This window comes from Puma concolor, chromosome E2, assembly GCF_028749965.1.
Source record: "Puma concolor isolate L17-30 chromosome E2, mPumCon1.1.hap2, whole genome shotgun sequence".
Classification (NCBI taxonomy): Eukaryota; Metazoa; Chordata; class Mammalia; order Carnivora; family Felidae; genus Puma; species Puma concolor.
The window spans coordinates 58841904-58861691 of NC_141681.1; the positions used below are offsets into that span (position 1 = coordinate 58841904).

Sequence of the window (19788 nt, forward strand, 5' to 3'; positions counted from 1 at the left end):
CTCAGGGGAGCCCCAGGATTGCCCCCGCGCTCTCTCCTTCTCAGGGTCTCTCTCTCTCTCTCCCCCCGTCTCTCTCTCTCTCTCTCTCTCTGCCTCTTTCCCTAGCTCAAGGTCTCTGGGTCTCAGCATCTCTCAGCCCAGGGCCTCTGAGCGTCTTCCTGTCTCTTTCTGTCTCTGTGTCTCTGGCCTCTCCACTTCCAGAGCCCCGGAATCTCTGAGCCTGAGGGCAGAGGGGGTCTTAGAGCTGATCCCTGTCTCTCCTTTCCTCTCTCTCTCTCTGTCTCTTCTAGGCCGTCTCTGTGTCTCCCCTGGTCCCCAGACCTGCGAGTCTCAGCATCTCTCAGCCTCGAGGTCTCCGTGTGTCCCGGACCCTCGGCCCCGTCTCTCTGCGTCTCTGTGCGCCCCTGCCCCTCTCGGGCTCTCTGCCTCTGTTTCTATTCTCTCTCCCTCCCTGCCTCCCCCATTCTCAAGGCCCAGCTCCCTCCCTCCCTGCAGCCTCCCCCTCCCTTCCCGCCCCTCCCCTCCTCCGCAGTAGCCAATGAGCGGCCGCCGGTCCCAGCTCCCGGCGCCGTCCGCCGAGTGAGGCCGCGGGCGCGGGGGGTGGGGGGTGGGAGGCCGGGAGGGGGCCGGGACGCCGGGCTCCGGGGCGGGGGCGGGGGGCGCGGGCACCGGCGACCCCGGTGGCGGCGGCGGCGGCCGGGGGAAGCCGCGGGGCCGGTCATGCGGCTGCGGGGCCCGCGGCCCGGAGCGTCCGCCCAGCCCTGAGCGAGGTGAGCGCGAGGGGAGGGTCCTGGAAGGAGTGGGGGGTCCCCTTGAGATGGCTGGAAGCTAGGGGTTGGGGCTAAAAGGGCCCTGAAGGGACCTGGGGTGTGGGATTCTGGCGGTCCGGACGCCCGAGTTCGGGAGGCAATGGGGGGTGGGGGGACATCGGGCCTAGGGAATCCGGGAGGACAGGGTCCGAGGGTCCTGGAGTGGGGCAACTGTACTCTTAATGTCCGAGTCTTAGAGACCGTGGGCCCTGAGGAGGGTGCAGGCCAGGTCCTTGAGGGAGGCCGTCCTGGATGAGCGGGGAGGGCCCGGGCCCGGTGAGAGCAGGATGTGAGTCTGAGAAGGGGTCCCCAGGAACAGAGAATACGTTCCTCAAGAGATTGGAGGGAGACGGAGTTTGGACTTGGGGCTTGGAGAATGGGACCCCTGGGATCCGAAGGATCCTGAATCCAGAAGAGGCTGCGATACAGAAGGATAAGAAGGTGGCTCCAGGCCTGGGGGAGGGTCCCAAAGGAAAAAGGGCTAGAGGAGAATGAGATCTGGGCAGGCCACTTGGAGTCAGGAGGAATCAGAGCACAGCAGGAGGGGGTTTCTGAGGGGAAGTGAGAAGGGTGTCAGTGGGCAAGGTCCCAGCTGAGAGTCCAAGGAGTCATGGCGGGTGGGGGGAGCTGAGGTCAGCTACCTGGGACTCAGGCAGTCAGGGTGACTGGGGTTTTGATGCTTGTTTCTGAGCTGAGTGGACTGGAAGGGGAGCAAGTAGCTGGCGGTTAAGCCCCGGAGCGTTGGGATGGGGGGATGGGAGGAAAAGCTGGACAGAGCTCTGCCAGACTTGCTTCCCTGACTCCTCCAGGAGGCTGGGGGTGGGGTCTGGTGGGGGGTGAGGGCTCTGGGTGCTGAGATGGGGGGTGGGCGGTGATGAAAGTTGTCTGACTCCAAGATCCTTATTGGCATGGGTCAGAGTTTCAAGGCTCCAAGAATTCTGATTAAAGAAAGCGGGGTCTCAAGTCTTGGCTGCATTGAACGGGGGGGGGGGGGGGGGGGGGTGGGGGAGAGGGAGACACAGAATCCGAAGCAGGCTGCAGGCTCTGAGCCATCAGCCCAGAGCCCGACGCGGGGCTCGAACTCATGGACCGCGAGATCATGACCTGAGTTGAAGTCAGACGCTTAACTGACTGAGCCACCCAGGCGTCCCTTCACCTTCCTAGTTTAAAAAGATGGTGGGGATCCCGGGTATTCAGGGACGTAGAGATCCCTGGATGAAATAGGAAGGGAATCCCAAGTTGAGTCCCCCCAAATCATGGGATTGTGTGGTGCAGGGGAAAGTTCTTGGCTGGGGGATGGGGGACAAGAGTGGGAAGTATGGGATTATGAGCTCCCTGGCTCGAAACTCCAGCTCCCCGACTGGAATTTGGAAGGCCACGGCTGTGAACTGGAGATCTCTCGTGTTTTGAGGCTCCAGCATTAGAGGGATCAGAATTTCAGGTTGGATGTGTAATTGGAAGTCCTAACATTGGAGGTTAGAATCTGGAATCTCTGGTAGGGAATTTGGGGACCTTGTGATGGCCCATGAAGGGGGAATCACAGACTTCCTGATTTGGGGGTTTAGGGTTCAGAGCACTGATCCCTAGTTTGAAAGATGGTCTAGGGTACTCTGGCTAGGGTGCTGAATTGAGGGGGTGGGCGGGACCCAGCTCATGGTTTTGACATTCTGGAATCTCTAGCCAAAATCCAGGCTCCAGGTCTCTGAGTCCCAGTGTTCTGGGATCCAGCAGCTTGAGATGGAGCCCCAGCATCCCAGGTGAACCTGCCTGGATCTGGGATGGGGGGGATTAGGGTTCTGGAATCTTACATCTGAGTCATGGGCCACGATCTCAGATTGAGGTATCAGATTGAGTTATCAAATTGAGGTCAAGGCACAGGAGCAGAGTCAGAAGGTCATGGGGTCAAGGTCCTGGTGTCAGAATTGGGTATTACATGTCAAGAGAAGAGTCCAAGTGTTTTAACTTGGGCAGGAGCCTCTGCTCAAGGTCTTGGTTAGTGGGTCCTCGGTTAGTGGGACCCTTACTTAGGGTTCTTCTTGTTAGTGACCCACTTGGGGGATTTCTGGTAACTATTTAGAAACAGACTCCGAGAGAAAAGGGTTAAGGTACCACGAGTCAGGATTGGGGAGATACACCTGGTTCTTGTGTTGAAATGCCTGGTCAGTGTAAGTTTGAGTCATGGGACCAGGCTCAAGGTTAAGGATTCTGGTGGAGGGCTTGGGAAAGGGCCTAAGTTTAGGGTTGGAGGGCCTGGTTCTGGCATTGAGAATATGGGAGTTGAGTTTCTAGTCAGAGTCATGATATTTGGGACCCAGGTCCAGACACATGGTCCAATCTCTGGATCTGGGCTGAAGGGTTACAGTTGAAAATCTTATTCTGGGGCTGGCGATCTGGTGTGGGGCCTCTCATCAGGATCCAGAACACAGGTGTCAGGTGTGGGAAGGCCAGGCCTGGGGTTGAAGGTCAACAGTTGATGTCACTGGTTCCCATCCAGAAATGGGGTCATGGGTTAGGGCACAGAGGTCAGAGCCTGGGTCCAGTGTCCAGGTGTTTGCTTGGGGTTGGGGAATCTAGTTAGCCCCACCAGGGCTCTCCAGGACAACAGCTTTCTGTCTCTCACTCAGGCCCCGCAGGGCGCCCCCCGCCGCTGACGATGAGTCATTGCAGCAGCCGCGCCCTGACCCTGCTGAGCAGCGTGTTCGGTGCGTGTGGCCTGCTGCTCGTGGGCATCGCGGTCAGCACTGATTACTGGCTGTACATGGAGGAGGGAACGGTGCTGCCACAGAACCAGACCACGGAGGTCAAGATGGCCCTGCACGCAGGCCTCTGGCGAGTCTGCTTCTTTGCAGGTACGGACCTCACCTGCCGTCCATTCAACTGCCCCTGCCTTGCCTGGGACCCAAGAGCCCTTACCTGTACTTCTATCCCTTGGGTTCCAGAAGTCCAGAAACTGGTCCTGTTTTTCTCCTGGAGACCCGATCTCTAGCCCTTGATGTCCTGGATCTGAGAGCCCCATGCTCACCCAATTCCAGGGTCCCTAATACCTGGAGAGTCCATCAGTCCTTGTCTCCTGGACAGTTCCAGTGTTGAATGGGCAGAATAAAACCCCTGTCTCTCCGCAACTCAGGAGCCTCTCGTCCAGCTTTACCTTCTTATCTTCCCCCCCCGCAGGCCGGGAGAAGGGTCGCTGTGTGGCCTCGGAGTATTTCCTTGAACCGGAGATCAACTTGGTGACGGAAAACACGGAGAATATTCTGAGTGAGGGGAAGCGGGGGCGGGGGGCAGGCAAAGGGGGGCAGGATCACAGGGAGAGGCCCAGGAGAAAGGGCAGCACCAGGGAAGGGGTGGAGGCTTGAAAGAAGGCAGAGGCTGGATGAAGAGAACCGGCCAGGTTGATGGGGCGGGGCCTGAGCAGTGGGTGGAGTCAACAGGAATGGGGTGGGGCCAAACCAAAAGGGGTGGGGCCTGGGCTCAGGAATGGGTCCAGCAGTGGAGGTATGGGAAAGGGGAGGAGCCACAAGGGGGGTGGGGATGGTGGGAGTGGAGAGTCAGGGGGAATGGGAAGGTGTCACCCCCCCCCCCTCAGAGTCTCCCCTCACCCCCTGTCTCTCCCTTTACCCCTCTCTCAGAGACGGTGCGCACAGCCACCCCCTTCCCCATGGTCAGTCTCTTCCTAGTGTTCACGGCCTTCGTCATCAGTAACATCGGCCACATCCGCCCACAGAGGACCATTCTGGCCTTCGTTTCTGGTATCTTCTTCATCCTCTCGGGTGAGCCCAAGGAAAGGACTTAGGGGCTGGGGGACTGTTGCTGGTTCCAGGAACCTGTGGTCTCTCTTCCACTAAGAAAGGCGCTTCCTTGCTGTGTGATCTGGAGGGGTTGCCGAACCTCTCTGAGCCCCACTTTCCTTCTCTGTGAAATGGAAATCACAGCACCCATTTCACAGCTTGTTGGGAGGACCAAATCATAGCGAATGTTTATGGGGTGCTAATTAGGTATGGGGCTCTGTTCTGATGCTCTCCACAATCCTGTGAGATAAATGCTATCAACAGCCCCATTTTACAGATGCAGAAACAGACTCTCAGAGAGGTGAAGTCATTTGCTCGGGCCCATACAACCAGTGACACAGAGCTGGGACTCAGCCTCACACCCTTCGCCTCCAGAGGCTGTGTTTTTTAACCACTCCTGATATTTTAGCAGTTAACATATCATAAGGCTCTTTATTTTCTGTGCAACATTGTATTCGAACATTTTTCAAATAGAAAAGTGGAAAGGATTTTGGAATGAACACCCATGGGCGGACCCACCACTTAGAGTCAACTGTTACCCTATTACTAGACTTGCTTTGCCCCGTATCTGTCCATCTATCTATATTTCTATCCACCCATCAATCCACCTTTATTTCTTTATGCAGTTCAAAGAAAAGCGTCCATAAATTTCACCCAAAGTATTTCACCATGCACATCATTAGCTACATTTCAATATTTGTTTGTTTCTTCTTTTGAGACATGAGGATCTTTTGCACGAGTGATCTCACACCTTTTCCATAACATCTTTGCCAGGGAGTGTTATTATTAGCACTCACTTGATAAAATGGGGGCACTGAGGCCCACAGTTGTGCAGGGAGTTGCCCAAGATGCATAAACTGGTGCTGGGGGACCGAGTGTCCTGAGCTCCCCTGCAGAGTTCTGTCTTAGGTGTTACCCTCCTCCAATGTCAGCACTGCATGGTCCATTTCAGTCCATCTCAGCTCAGTTCAGCCCAGGTCAACTCAGCCCTGACACATTTAACTCATCAATCTGGTCCAACTAACCCCAGTGCATTTTGACTCAGTTCTTCAACTTGGCTCAAATTCATTCAACATACTTTAGTTACGCTCCATTCGGGTCCTTCTAATTCAGTTGATATTTTATGAACAGAGCCTGCATACGTCTCATTTCCATTCTGTCCCCTGGGGCCTACACTTGGATCCCTCTTTAGTGTTGGCTCCACAGACAGTTGAAGATGGATGTTTGGGTACCCCCAATCTCCTCCCTGCTCCTCAGTCAGCTTTCTCCAGGCCAAACCTCCCCCCTGCCTCCAACCTAACCTGAAGAGACGTTTTCCAGAGAAACCAGGGTGCAACCTGCCTGTAAACTTGAATCGCAGCATGTAGAGCCAGACACTGAGCTAAAATAAGGCACATAGAATATCACCATCCCAGAGCGTCAGAGCCGAAAGGGCTCATCGTTTTTCATACGGAAAAATAGTGTCCTAGAGAGAGAGAGGAAGTGGGGCGAGGGTAGTCGCTTTTATTCAATCTACCCAAAACACTAGAAGGAAAATCCCATTGTTTGCTGTTCACAGAAGGGGTAGCATAGCCCAGTGACAGAGTAGTCGGTTAGCATAGAGGGTGTTCTCCTCCCAAAACCCAGGCTCATGCTCCTGTGGTGCCCCAGGACCTGACTTCCCAAGATCAGGCTGAGGATCGATGGTGCTGTCATGGCTGGAGGTCAGGCCTCTGATGTAACAACAGAGCAATTTGGGGAGATTGAAGCCTGCTTCCTAAAGCCCTTCCTTGAGTTCATTTCACAAAATATGGCCTATGGTCATGTGCTTTCAAGGTTTTGGGGTGTAGTGACTGACAGTTCATACTGCTGTGAACCTAGAAAACCCTGCATTCAAATTCTTCCCCTTAACTTCATGGGCTACAGTATGGAATTGCTGAGAGGAAATATCTTTTTTTTTAATGTTTTTATTTTTATTTTTGAAGGAGAAAGAGACAGAGTGTGAGCAGGGGAGGGGCAGAGAGAGTGGGAGACACAGAATCCAAAGCAGGCTCCAGGTTCTGAGCTGTCAGCACAGAGCCTGACATGGGGCTGGAACCCACAAGCTGTGAGATCATGACCTGAGCTGAAGTCAGACACTTAACTGACTGAGCCACCCAGGCACCCCTTAAAAAAATGTTTTTAAGTTGATTTATTTTGAGAGAGAGAGAGAGAGAGAGCACGCAAGTGGGGGAAGGGCAGAGAGAAAGAATCCCACGCAGGCTCCACACTGTCAGCCCATGGGGCTCGAACTCATGAAACCATGAGATCATGACCTGAGCTAAAACCAAGAGTCAGACGCTTAACCGACTGAGCCACCCAGGTGTCTGGACAGGACAAATCTTAGGGGATAGCAAACCCATGTAGGGCCAAATGGTACCGATTTCAGGCTTTGTGAGCCATAGGGTTGTAGTGTCACAACAACCAGAGGTGCAGTGGTGGGCATGGCTGTGTCCCAGCGATACTATTTATAGATCTTGACATTTGAGTTCCATGTAATTTTCACGAGCCATGAAATATTCTTCTTGTTTTGTTTTGTTTTGTTTTTCTCACCATTTAACAATGGAGAAACCATGCTTAGCCCACAAACCATACAAAAGCAAGTGCTGGAGCAAACGGTAGTTTGCTGAGCCCTGGTCCAGATCATAGATGTGAAGGGCAACCATACATTTACATATACATGGTACTAATCACAGCAACAGCCAAAATTATAAGCACTTCATGGAGCGCCATGGTTTGGGGAAGTCTTAAGTGCTTTATGCAGGTTATTTCGTTTCTTTACCTTGTAAGGCAGATGCCACTGTGATTCTCATTCTCCAGGTGAGGAAACAGAAGCACTCACAGGTGACCTTGCTCCATAGTGGAAGCAGGATCCCCCACCCAAGCTTTCACTATGGCACTGTATTGCCCCACCACAATGAAAAATCACACACAAAAAATGGGGCACCTGGTTGGCTCAGTCAGTAGAGCATGGGAGTCTTGATCTTGGGGTGAGTTTGAGCCCCATGTTGGGTGTAGAGATTACTCAAAAAAATAAGAAAATAAAAAATAAAAAGCTTTTTAAAAAATCATAAAAATTAAAGAGATTTAAAAGTAGAGGAAAGGATGGAAACAGTACCAGCGTCTTAGATCCTAGAACAGAATAATCTAGTCTATCTGCCTCATGTTCCCAGTGAGGAAACCAAGACTTGGAGAGAGAGACAGGAGTTAGTTGCCCAAGGGCTGGTAAATGGTGGCTTTGGCATTCAATTCTGGATAAAGTGGTGGGAGATTTGGGGCAGGGGAGGGATTGGGTCACACCTGGGTGCTAAGCATCTTTCAGGGAGCATGTTGGGGATGGACTAGTGGGGGGAAAAGAAAAGAAATTGGCAAACCAAGGAGGAAGCTTATGCAGTGGTTTGGGCAAGAGCAGCTGGGGCCTGAGCTGGGCTAGGGATGGAAAGCTAAAGGCAACAGGATGACTTTGACAGAGAAGTAGATCGACAGAAGAATCAATGGAACCAGATGACTGACTCGATATGGTTGTCGAGAGAAGCAGGGTGGAGGATGGAATGTCATTGATTTTCTTTTTCCAGGTCATAAGAAGCATGCTTCCCATGCAAAGCCCATATTAACCCCTGACCCGCAACATGCATCTACTCATTCATTTGCTCATCAAACATTTACCCAGACATCCTACATGCCAGGTCCTGAACAGAGCACTGAAGATGTGGCTGAATCCTAAGTGAGAGCTCACATGCAGTCAGTTACAAAACAGCCCCAATTACCCAGCAAATGAAAACTACACACTTGCTTAAATCCCTTCAATGCTCAGTGGATTCCCATTGCACTTAGAATACATCCAAACTCCCCATGCTAGCCTACAAGGTTTTCCATGATTTGGCTACTGCTCAGATCTCTGACCTCATTTCCTAACCCACTAACACTCTCTTCATTGCTTACAACCTCAGCCACACTGGCCTCCTTCTATTCCTTGAAAATGCTCATCTCAGTCCCATATGAGGACTTTGCACTCATTATCCCTTCATGCTTGGAAGTCTCTTCCTCCTGGTACTCAAAGGGCTTGAACTTTCTCCCTTCAGAGTTTGTCTCCCTGACAACAGTATGTAATATTGCCTCGCCCCCACTATACTATGTACCACATTGCAAACTTTATATTTGTTTCATCACACTTATTGCTATTGTCATCTTATTTGCTTCCTGCCTCCTACCAGAATGTACCCTCCAAAATACATGGACACTTACAAACATTCTCTCATTTGTGTCTGCAAAGCCTAGATGAGTTGCTGGTACAAACTACACATTGAAATATTTGTATGAAGGATGAATGATAAGGACAGCTTAAGGCATTCTGGGAAAGGGGAAGATGTATTAACTTGGTACTGTAGGGTGGTGGAGGGTGGTGGTGGAGTGACCTGGGAGGGCTTCCAAGAGGAGGTGACATCTGAGTAGATGAAGCTGAAAGGGCGAGGGGGAATTTTTCAAATGAAGAAAGAAGAGTGCCTTGTACAGTGGTGGAATTCACAGCAGGTGTTAATGCCCTAGAAAGCATCTAAGGCAGAGGTAGACTCGTGTGCAGCTCTCCATGGTTCTGAAACCGTATTGTTCTAAGGCCGGGTTGTTTCTATTCAGCTTGGAATGTAGGTGATTCTTGCCTAGGGTGATATTCTGAAACAGATGTGGGGCGAGGTGGGGGGGGGGGGGGGGATGTAATGGGAGTTGGATCACAGAGAAAGGAAGTGGGGAGGGAAGGAGGGAGAAAGAGAAGAAAGGAGCAAAAAGGGGGAAAGATTATTTTTGGAGAACCAGAGCCACTACAAAATATCCAGGAAGTAGAAAGAATGATGAGAATAACTTTTGCTATTGTTTTTACATGATTTTTAATTACTAAAAACAAAAAAAAGCAAAAAAAGCCACAAAAAAATTCTCTCTCTTTGGAAATATTTGTTTATTTGTATCCTTATCAACCTTTGCTCCTGACTTGCGTTATGCAGAATGTCTGTTGTTTAGAACTGCAATCTAAAATGGAATTAAGGTGGTTAGCAGGAGTCAGATCGCAGAACTAGGATGTCAGGCTGAGGAGTGAAAAACTTCTGTGCACAACAGGGAGCCAAGGAAGAATTTTGACAAGAGAAGGCTAGAGTTTGTATGGGTTTTAGAAAGAACCAGTACCTAAAGCAGGGAGATAGGGATTTAAGGGCAATGGTAGAAGCATTGACAATAAACCTTAACTGGGCCAGAGGATTTGTGGTTACAAGAAGGTTTTTTTTGTTTGTTTCTTGTTTTGAGAGAGAGAGAGAGAGAGAGAGAGAGAGAGAGAGAGAGAGAGCAGGGGAAAGGGGCAGAGGGAGAGAGAGAGAATCTCAAGCAGGTTCCACACTAAGCGCACAGCCCAACACAGGGCTCTATCCCATGACCCCGGGGCCATGACCTGAGCTGAAATCAAGAATATGGGGCCCCTGGGGGCCCCTGGGTAGCTCAGTCGGTTAAGAAGCTGACTTCGACTCAGGTCATGATCTCACGGTCCGTGAGTTCAAGCCCCGCGTTGGGCTCTATGCTGACAGCTCGGAGCCTGGAGCCTGTTTCGGATTCTGTGTCTCCCTCTCTCTGACCCTCCCCCATTCATGCTCTGTCTCAAAAATAAATAAATGTTTAAAAAAATTAAAAAAAAGAATATGGGGCACCTGGGTAGCTCAGTCGGTCAAGCATCCGACTTCAGCTCAGGCCATGATTTCACATTTGTGAGTTCGGACCCCACATTGGGCTCTGTGCTGACAGCTCAGAGCCTGGAGCCAGCTTTGGATTCTGTGCCTCCCTCTCTCTCTGCCCCTCCGCTGCTCTCTCTCTCTCTCTCTCTTTTAAAAACAAATAAATGTAAAAAAAAAAAAAGAATTGGATGCTCAACCAACTGAGACACCCAGTTACCCCACAAGAAGGGGGTTTGATTTATGAGAGATTCAGGAAGTAAAATGGACATGACTTGATGACTGAGAATCTTTGGTGGATGAGAGAGAGAGAGAGAGAGAGAGAAATCAGGATGACTCCCCTGGTACCTGACTAGGGTACTAGGGACATGGGTACTTGAGTGAGTGTGGATTGTAGGATTCCTTTGCTATTTCTTGTCTTTAAGCCTGGTCATCTTTCTGGATCTATCTCGGATGCTTTTCCACCACACTTTGTGGGCCCACTCTTCTTGAATACCAAAATTATGGAATTCTAGAAATTGAAAGTGCTATGGATGTTCAGAGCAAGGAAAAGTTAATTCCTAGAGGAAATGGAGAAATGGGGGGATTTAGCATGCATTCAAAAAAAGAAAGCAACTAATGAGCTTTGCTAGAAGCTCGAGTTGCTTGGCAAGTATCCTCATCCATTCAACTGGTATTTATTATTGTGCTACATGATAGCGATGCAAACAGGAACAAGGTAGTCTAGTTCCAAGCATCCCAGTGGGGGAGATGCATGGTGGAAACAATTACAGATACAAATTACATGTTAGGTAGTAATCAGAGTGACAAAAAAAAAATAGGACAGGGGAAGGAGAGTAATGGGGGGCATTATCTCAATCACTCCAATCTTTTTTAGATGTTATTTTTTGAGAGAAAGAGAGAGAGAGAGAGCATGAGTGGGGGAGGTGCAGACAGAGAGGGAGACATAGAATCTGAAGCAGGCTCCAGGCTCTGAGCTATCAGAATGGAGCCCAATGAGAGACTTGAACCCACCAGCCATGAGATCATGACCTGAGCTGAAGTTGGACACTTAACCAACTGAGCCACCTAGGCGCCTCACTCTAATTTTTTTTTAAGTTTATGCGTTTATTTTGAGAGGGCAGGGGCAGAGAGAGAAGGAGAGGGAGAATCCCAAGCAGGCTCCCCACTGTCAGCCCAGAGCTTGATGTGGGGCTCAATCCCACAACCGTCAGATCATGACCTAAGCCAAAATAAAGAGTCCAATGCTTAACTTATTGAGCCACCCAGTTGCCCCAATCAGTCCAATTTTTTAATGAAAACTTTGAAATCAATAGAAGAGTGCAATGAGCTTTGTATACCTTACTCCACCCAAATCCTGCACTTTTCTGATGTTTTGCCATATTCTTTCTCTTTTTTTCCACCCTCCTCTTTTTCTCCCCTCTCCCCATGCTTTTCTGGGACGTTACCATTTAAAATTAAGTTATGGACATCACAATAGTTCATCTCTAAACACTGTAGGATGCATCTCTTAAGAGGAAGGGCATTCTACTACACCACCATTATCATACCAAGAAGTCTTCCAGTAATGCCATAATATAATTTATTCCATTCGCAGACTGTCCCATTGTTTCAAGAATGCCTTTTATAGCTCCCCTCCCCAAACCAGGATTCAAGCTTGGTTCACACACAGCATTTAGTTCACGTCTCTTTTACTCTAGACTAGTTCCCCCACTATTTTTTTTTTTACAACACTGACTTCTAAAATGTACTTCATTATAAAAATACAGAAAGAATAGTATAAATAAGTGAAATCCCGTGTATCCTTCCCTCAGCTTCAAAAAGTTACCAACATATGGCGAATCTTTTTTTAGTCCCACGGCCGTATCTCCCTTCTGCACTTCGCTACGTTATTTTAAGGCCAGCCTCTGCCATTAAATCGTTTTTACCCACAAATATTTCAGTATATCTCTGAGAAATAAGTACTTTGTTATTTAACATAGCCATCATGCCCAAACAATTAAGAATAGCTGCTTAATATCATTTAATATCTAGTCAGGGTTCTCCTTCCCCACGTGTCTCATAAATAAGTGCCTTTTTACAGTTAGTTTGTCGCAAATCAGGATTCAAATTCCACCCGTGCATTTAGCTGATAGATCTCTGAAGCATCTTTTAATCTATAATAGTCTCTCTCCTATTTTTTCCTTGCCACTTATTTGTTGGTGAAATCTGGTCATTTGTCTTGTAGAATTCCCACCTCCAGGATTTTTCCCGTTGCCCTCTCATGTTGTGTAATATGCTCATTCATCCCTGTGTTTACCTATAAAACTGTTGATCCAATCCAGGTTTATGGGTTTCTGGTCTGTGTGTGTGTGTGTGTGTGTGTGTGTGTGTGTGTGTGTTTGGCAAAAAAAATACTTCAAAGATAGGTGGTGCTGTTTATATCCTACCGCATTGCATCCAGAGACACAATGCCTGGTTGTCTGTCTTTGGGGGGTGTTAAGAATGATCACTGGATGCAGTGTTACTGGCTTGACCCATATCACTGGCCTTTAGAAGACTGCTGACCAAGGTGTCAGTTAGTATAGAAAGTCCCCATCTTAGATCTGTTTGATTGTTTTTCCATGGCGTCGTTTGATTTGTTCCTTGTTGCTTGCTTTCTCTGTAACCTGGGAGTCATGTCTACACTAGAGGCTTTATTAGATCCAGGTTAAAAATGTTTGGCAAGCAGATACAGAGGAGTGCTGCGTTCGTATATCCCATCACTTTGGGTGGTGAATAATGTCAGGTCGTTCCCCGTGACGGGAACAAAGTTTGAAACTTTGGTAAAGGTAATGGTCATCAGGGCTGTTCATTGAAAAGGGAGTTTCCTCTTTCTAATGAATAAGTGATTTCTAGGGTGATACTTTGGTACCTTGGGGAGAAAAAAATCCTGTTTTGGAATACCTAGTTTGTTGAATTTCTTTTTGTTGTTCTGGAAAAAAACTTCAACCTACCGAAAAATTAGCCAAAAATAATGCAGTGAATTCACATATACCCTTCCGGTGGACCAAATTTTAATGTTTTGCGATGTTCTCTCTCTCTTTCTATCCATATTGTATCTGAGATATATATATATATATATATATATATATATATATATATATATATATATATATACCTAAATATATGTATACATTTGAACATAAGTAGCAAACACCTCACCCCTAAATACTTCAGCAAGTATCTCCTAAAAACAAGTGTATCCATTCCCTTTTCTTTCTTTTTTAACGTTTTTATTTATTTTTGAAAGAGAGAGAGAGAGAGACAGATCATGAGCAGGGGAGGGGCAGAGGGAGAGGGAGACACAGAATCCAAAGCAGGTTCTAGGCTCTGAGCTGTCAGCTCAGACCCTGATGCGGGGCTTGAACCCACGAACCGTGAGATCATGACCTGAGCTGAATTGGATGCTTAACCGACTGAGCCACCCAGGCGCCCCTCCATTACCTTTTCTAACCACAGTACAATAATCAAATTCAGGAAGTTTAACATTTATACAATATTATAGCTAAAACACAATCCATATTCAAATTTCACCAATGGTCCCAATGCTGTCTTTTGTAGTCATTTCTGCCCCCTCTCATCCCAATTCAGTTTGCAATCTAGGAGCATACATTGTATATCCCCATCCTGTCTCTTTCATTGCCTTTCATCTTTTATATAGTTCCTGTGCCTTTTTAAAGAAGAAATATCTTTCATGTTGACTTTTTTTGAAGAGCTCAGCCAGTTGTCTAGTGGAATGGCCACAGTTTCCTTAGGACTGGATTCAGGTTACACATTTCCAGCGGGAAGGCCACGTAAATGGAGTTGTGGCACGCTCACATCAGGAGGTAATGGTGTCAGTCGACTCCACTATTGGTGATGTTCGTTTTGGTCACTTGCTTGAGATGGTATGTTAAGTTCCTTTATGATAAAGGAAGCTTTTATTTTTATTTATTTATTTATTTATTTATTTGAGAGAGAGAGAGAGAGAGAGAGAGAGAGAGAGAGAGATGAGTGAGTGGGAGAGGGGCAGAGAGAGAAGGAGACACAGAATCCAAAGCAGGCTCCAGGCTCTGAGCTGTCCGATGCGGGACACGAATCCACGAACCTCGAGACCATGACCTGAGCCAATCTCACAATCCCTCAGTCATGAGATCATGGTCCATGAGTTCAAGCCCTGCGTGGGGCTCCGTGCTGACAGCTCAGAGCCTGGAGCTTGCTTTGGATTCTGTGTCTCCCTCTCTCTCTGACCCTCCCCCCCCAAAAAAAAAATTAACTTTTTTAATGTTAATTTATTTTTGAGAGAGAGACAGAGTGCTAGCAGGGGAGGGGCAGAGAGAGAGGGAGACACAGAATCCAAAGCAGCTGTCAGCACAGAGCCTGACACAGGGCTCAAACCCATAAACTGTGAGATCATGTCCTGAGCTGAAGTCAAATGCTCAACTGACTGAGCCACCCAGATGCCCCAAGAACCCTCTTCATTTTTAAAAATATTTATTTATTCTAGAGAGAGAGAGAGAGTGAGCACTAATGGGAGAGAAGCAGAGAGAGGGGGGACAGAGGATCCAAAGTGAGCTTGGCACTGACAGCAAAGAGCCCAATGTGGGGCTCGAACTTACAAACCATGAGATCATGACCTGAGCCAAAGTCAGACATGTAACCACCCAGGTGCCCCAGGAACCCTCTTCAGACTAGTCCCTGCATTCTTTTCTGATATGTCCCCATCTTTTTTTTTTTTTTTTTTTTTTTTTTGCATATTTCCTTCCTTTATGGCACAATTACACTTTTATTGCCTCTCCCCCAGGCTTCAAATTAGCTACTTCTTCTGGAAGCCCTAGCTTCTTATTTAGTGAGGGATGATATTAGAGACCAAACTCTGGGTGCTTGCTGTGCTCATTGCTGATGGGGTGTCACTGCTGCTAGGATGCTTCAGGGCACAAAGTGGGGAATCATGTGCTTGTAAAACAGGAGTTTTATACTGACACCCCAGGGTTCTTCCTTACCTCACCCCATTCTTATCTGTGTCTTCCTTTCTTCCAAATGAAAAATTCCAGCTCCCTAAATATCAGTATATTTGAACATTTGCTCAACCCTACACTGCTTAAGAACTGCTACCTCTAGACCACCGCCCCCCAAATCCACTAAGGTTCAAGATTTCTCTGCAGATCTTTTGTCTTTAGAGTGAAATATATAATCAAAGTACCGTATTCAAAAGTCACTTGGAATCTTAGCTTCATTTATTTTTGTTTGTATTCAATTTTCGGTTTTTCTCAATCCTTGTTGGTTTTATCTTTTGAACATATAAAACATTAGCATTGTTCCAAGGGTCCCGATCATGCAAAAATCAGCAATGCCACTTTTCTCTCATCCCTTCCTTCCTCTTCTCACTTACCTCCTGTAGGTGATCAGCCTCGTTTTTCGTTTTCCTTACCATGTCTCTTTTTGCAAAAATAAACAGATGTACATATGCATTTTATGTACTTTTTTTTCCTTAAAAGCTAGCATTCTGTATACTCGTATATTCTTCTGCGCATTACTCTTTCTTGTTGTTGTTGTTGTTAAGCTGAGTGACAGTGTCTGGAACTCTCATTGAATGGCACAGCAGTTCATAGAGACCATCCTCATTCTCATTTCACAGCGGCACAGTCGTCTGCTCTGGGATGTTTTACAATGTATCCCACTCATCCTCTCTGTAAGTTCATCTAGGTCATTTCCATTGTTTTGCAGTTATGAGTAATGTGGTGAATTAACATGTGCATATGTGCATTCGTATGGTTGGACAGATAGCTTCAGGGTAAATTCTTATGCGTGAGATGGCTGAGGTAAAGGACAGATACATGTGTGGTTTTGTTAGATTTGGCCAGATTCCCCTCCACAGGGCCTGGGCCATTTTACACTCCCACTAGCAACACATAAGAGCTGCCGTTTCCCCAGCTTCACCAAAAGGACATGTTGTGAAGGTTATTAACTTTTGGTGACCTGATGGTTGAGAAACAGTATCTCTTCACAGTTCCCATTTCTTCTATTCTGAGTAAAGGAGCATTTTTTAAAAAATTTTTTTTTCAACGTTTATTTATTTTTGGGACAGAGAGAGACAGAGCATGAACGGGGGAGGGGCAGAGAGAGAGGGAGACACAGAATCAGAAACAGGCTCCAGGCTCTGAGCCATCAGCCCAGAGCCTGACGCGAGCCTGACGCGGGGCTCGAACTCACGGACCGCGAGATCGTGACCTGGCTGAAGTCGGACGCTTAACCGACTGCGCCACCCAGGCGGCCCAACATTTTTTTTAATGTTTTTATTTATTTTTGAAGGAGAGAGAGACCGAGCGTGAGCGGGGGAGGAGCAGAGAGAGAGGGAGACATAGAATTTGAAGCAGGCTCCAGGCTCCGAGCCATCGGCCCAGAGCCCGATGTGGGGCTCGAACTCCAGAACTGGGAGATCATGACCTGAGCCGAAGTCAGACGCTTAGCTGACTGAGCCACCCAGGCGCCCCTAAAGGAGCATTTTTAAAAATGTTTATTTATTTTGAGAGAGAGAGACAGAGAGAGAGAGAGCAGGGGAGGGGCAGAGAGAGAGGGAGAAAGAGAATCCCAAGTAGGCTCTGCACAGTCAGCACAGAGCCCGATGCAGGGGTCCATCTCATGAACCCATGAGATCATGGCCTGAGCCAAAACCAAGAGTTGGATGCTTAACCGAATGAGCCACCCAGGCACCCCAAGAGCATCTTTTTTTAAACAAGGAGCTCAAAGAAGGGACAAAGGAAGAGAGATGTAAATGAAGTGAAAGAGAGACTTGGAGAAGCCTGGAGGAAGAGTCTTGCAGTTGGAGGGAACAGCAAGAGCAAAGGCCCTGAGACAGAAATAAGCTGGACAAGTTCAAGGCAGGGTGAGACAGTCATGCGATCTAAGTAGAGGGAGCTCAGAGAAACTGACCAGGGATGAGGCTGGTGACACTCAGATCGTGTACGCGTTGCAATTCCGGGGTCAGGAAAGTTTTCCTGTAAAAGGCCAGATATGAATATCCTCAGCCAAACAGGCTGTACTTGCCACTGTGAGTGCGGGCCACACAGGAGCAAAGGGGCGTGGCTGTGCACCAATAAAATTTTATTTATAGTGCCTGACATTAGAAATTCATATACTTTTTTCTTAAGTTCACTTATTTATTTTGAGAGAGAGAGAGAGAGAGAGAGAGCACAAGCTGGGGAGGGGCAGAGAGAGAGAGAGAGAGAGAGAGAGAGAGAGAGAATCCCAAGTGGCCTCCACGCTGTCAGAGCCCAACGTGGGGCTTAAACTCAAGAACCGCGACATCATGACCTGAACTGACACCGAGAGTCAGAAGCTTAACGGGCTGAGCCCCCCAGGCCGCCCCTGAAATGCATATACTTTTTGAACTGAGGTATTCTAATTCACAAAACACAAAGTCGGTATGATTCAGTGGTTTTCGTATATTTGCAAGGTGGTGTAACCATCCCTATCACCCGATCTCACAACATTTTCATTACTCCAGAAAGAAACCTCTTACCCTTTAACAACAGTCGGAACCTCCCCTCCACCCCATTCCTTGGCAGCCGCTAATCTACTCTCTGTGTCTACGGATTTGCCTATTTTCAACATCACATATAAATGGAACCCTACAGCACGCATCTGTCTTCCTTCTCTTGAGCTTATTTTCTAAGTTCATCCACGTGGCCGTATATATCAGTATGCCGTTCCTTTTTTTGGCTGAATAATATTCCTTTATACGGCTATACCACATTTTGTTTATCCACTTAGTTGATAGACATTTGGGTTCTTTCCGCTTTTCGGCTATTAAGAATGCTGCTACAAACATTCATGCAAAGTTTTTGTGTGAACATATGTTTCCTATTCTCTTGGGTGGAGATCCCCAGTGGAGGAATCGCTGGGTCATGTGGTAATTCTATCTTTAACACTTTTAGGAACTGCCAACTGAAATTCGCATACTTTTTACATGCCACAAAATATCATTCTTCTTTTGATTTTTTTCCCAACAATTTAATTCTATGAAAGCCATGCTTAGCTAGAAGGGCCATACAAAAACAGGATGTGGGTGGGGTTTAGCCCATGGCGCATAGTTGTTTGTTGTTGTTATTATTATTCATAGTCTCAACCCAGGCCTCATCCTTTAGGACTCAGACGAAGACCATTCTTCCAGGAAGCGTTCCTTGGCTTCCCCTGCCCCTGCCTCTGTCCCTGCCCCTCACCTATGTGGGCTGGTGCCTCTTCTGGACCTAGAGAACTCTGTGTTACTACTTCCCTTACTGTGCATATCACCGCGTATGCCACGACTGACCAATGCCCACATCTGCCTTCCCCAATTGCTCTGTGAGCTCCTGGACAGCAGATTAGGGGAGGAGTGAGGAGAGGAAGTTCATTCATCTCTGCGATCCCTGCACCCAGCCAAGGCCCAGCACAAGGGGCTTCAGAAAAAAAAAAAAAAAAAAAAAGGAATTTAGTTCAGGACGCAGCAGGGAAGAGAGGGGAGGGGGCAGGAAGGGGCGGCAGTGATATGGGGGAGGGGCTGGGGCTGGAGCAAGAGATTCACTGCTAACGGCCCAAGGGCCCCCTCTGCTCCCCCCAGGCCTCTCCTTGGTGGTGGGCTTGGTTCTTTACATTTCCAGCATCAATGACGAGGTCATGAACCGGCCCAGCAGCTCTGAGCAGTATTTCCACTATCGCTACGGGTGGTCTTTTGCCTTCGCCGCTTCCTCCTTCCTACTGAAAGAGGTGATGTCTGCGGGCCCCAGACTTGAATGGAGAGGGCTCTGGGGGCCCTCATTCCTGCGTCCAGGAGGAAGAGGAAGCTGGGGGTGTAGACTTTGGATTTAAGAGGGAGGTGGCAGCTGAGGGCCTAACCCCCGGGTCCTGGAGGAGGGGTCTGGGAGCTCCCAACTTCTGGGGTCCTGGGGGAGGAGGGGCTGGGAGGCTGGACTCTTGGGTCTGAGCGAGATGGGGGTGGGGGGTCTGGAGTCTTGGGGTCATCGGGAGCTCGGGGTGGGGGGCCAGCCTCTGGGACTCTGATCATGCGTTGCCACAGGGGGCTGGCGTGATGTCCGTGTACTTGTTCACCAAGCGCTACGCGGAGGAGGAGATGTACCGTCCGCACCCGGCCTTCTACCGCCCGCGACTCAGCGACTGCTCGGACTACTCCGGCCAGTTTCTGCAGCCCGAGGCGTGGCGCCGCGGCCGCAGCCCCTCCGACATCTCCAGCGACGTCTCCATCCAGATGACTCAGAACTACCCTCCAGCCATCAAGTACCCGGACCACCTGCACATCTCCACCTCGCCGTGCTGAGGCCTGCCCCTCGGAGCCCCCCTCTCCTCCTCTCCCTCCTCCTCCTCCTCCTCCTCCTCCTTCTCAGGGGTCTCCAGCCCCACAGTTCCGCACCCTCCCTCCGGGCTTCGGGATGCGCCCCGGAGGACTGCGTGCTCGCTACAGCCGCGTCCGCT

At 48.7% G+C, this 19788-nt stretch overlaps 1 protein-coding gene across 2 annotated transcripts; it reads left to right on the forward strand.

Annotated features, from left to right (window-relative positions):
• The first annotated feature begins 654 nt into the window (after positions 1–654).
• On the forward strand, positions 655–19750 carry CACNG7 (calcium voltage-gated channel auxiliary subunit gamma 7). 2 transcript variants are annotated; one of them, XM_086690633.1, is made up of 6 exons: positions 655–770; positions 3434–3658; positions 3981–4067; positions 4439–4579; positions 18920–19065; positions 19376–19750. In XM_086690633.1, the coding sequence occupies exons 2-6, from the start codon at positions 3463–3465 to the stop codon at positions 19631–19633; spliced, it is 828 nt and encodes a 275-aa protein (XP_086546759.1). In that variant the 5' UTR covers positions 655–770; positions 3434–3462; the 3' UTR covers positions 19634–19750. The 2 variants fall into 2 exon arrangements, with proteins under 2 accessions (XP_086546759.1, XP_086546760.1); XM_086690634.1 differs by having other exon boundaries at positions 4439–4558.
• Positions 19751–19788: the final 38 nt, after the last annotated feature.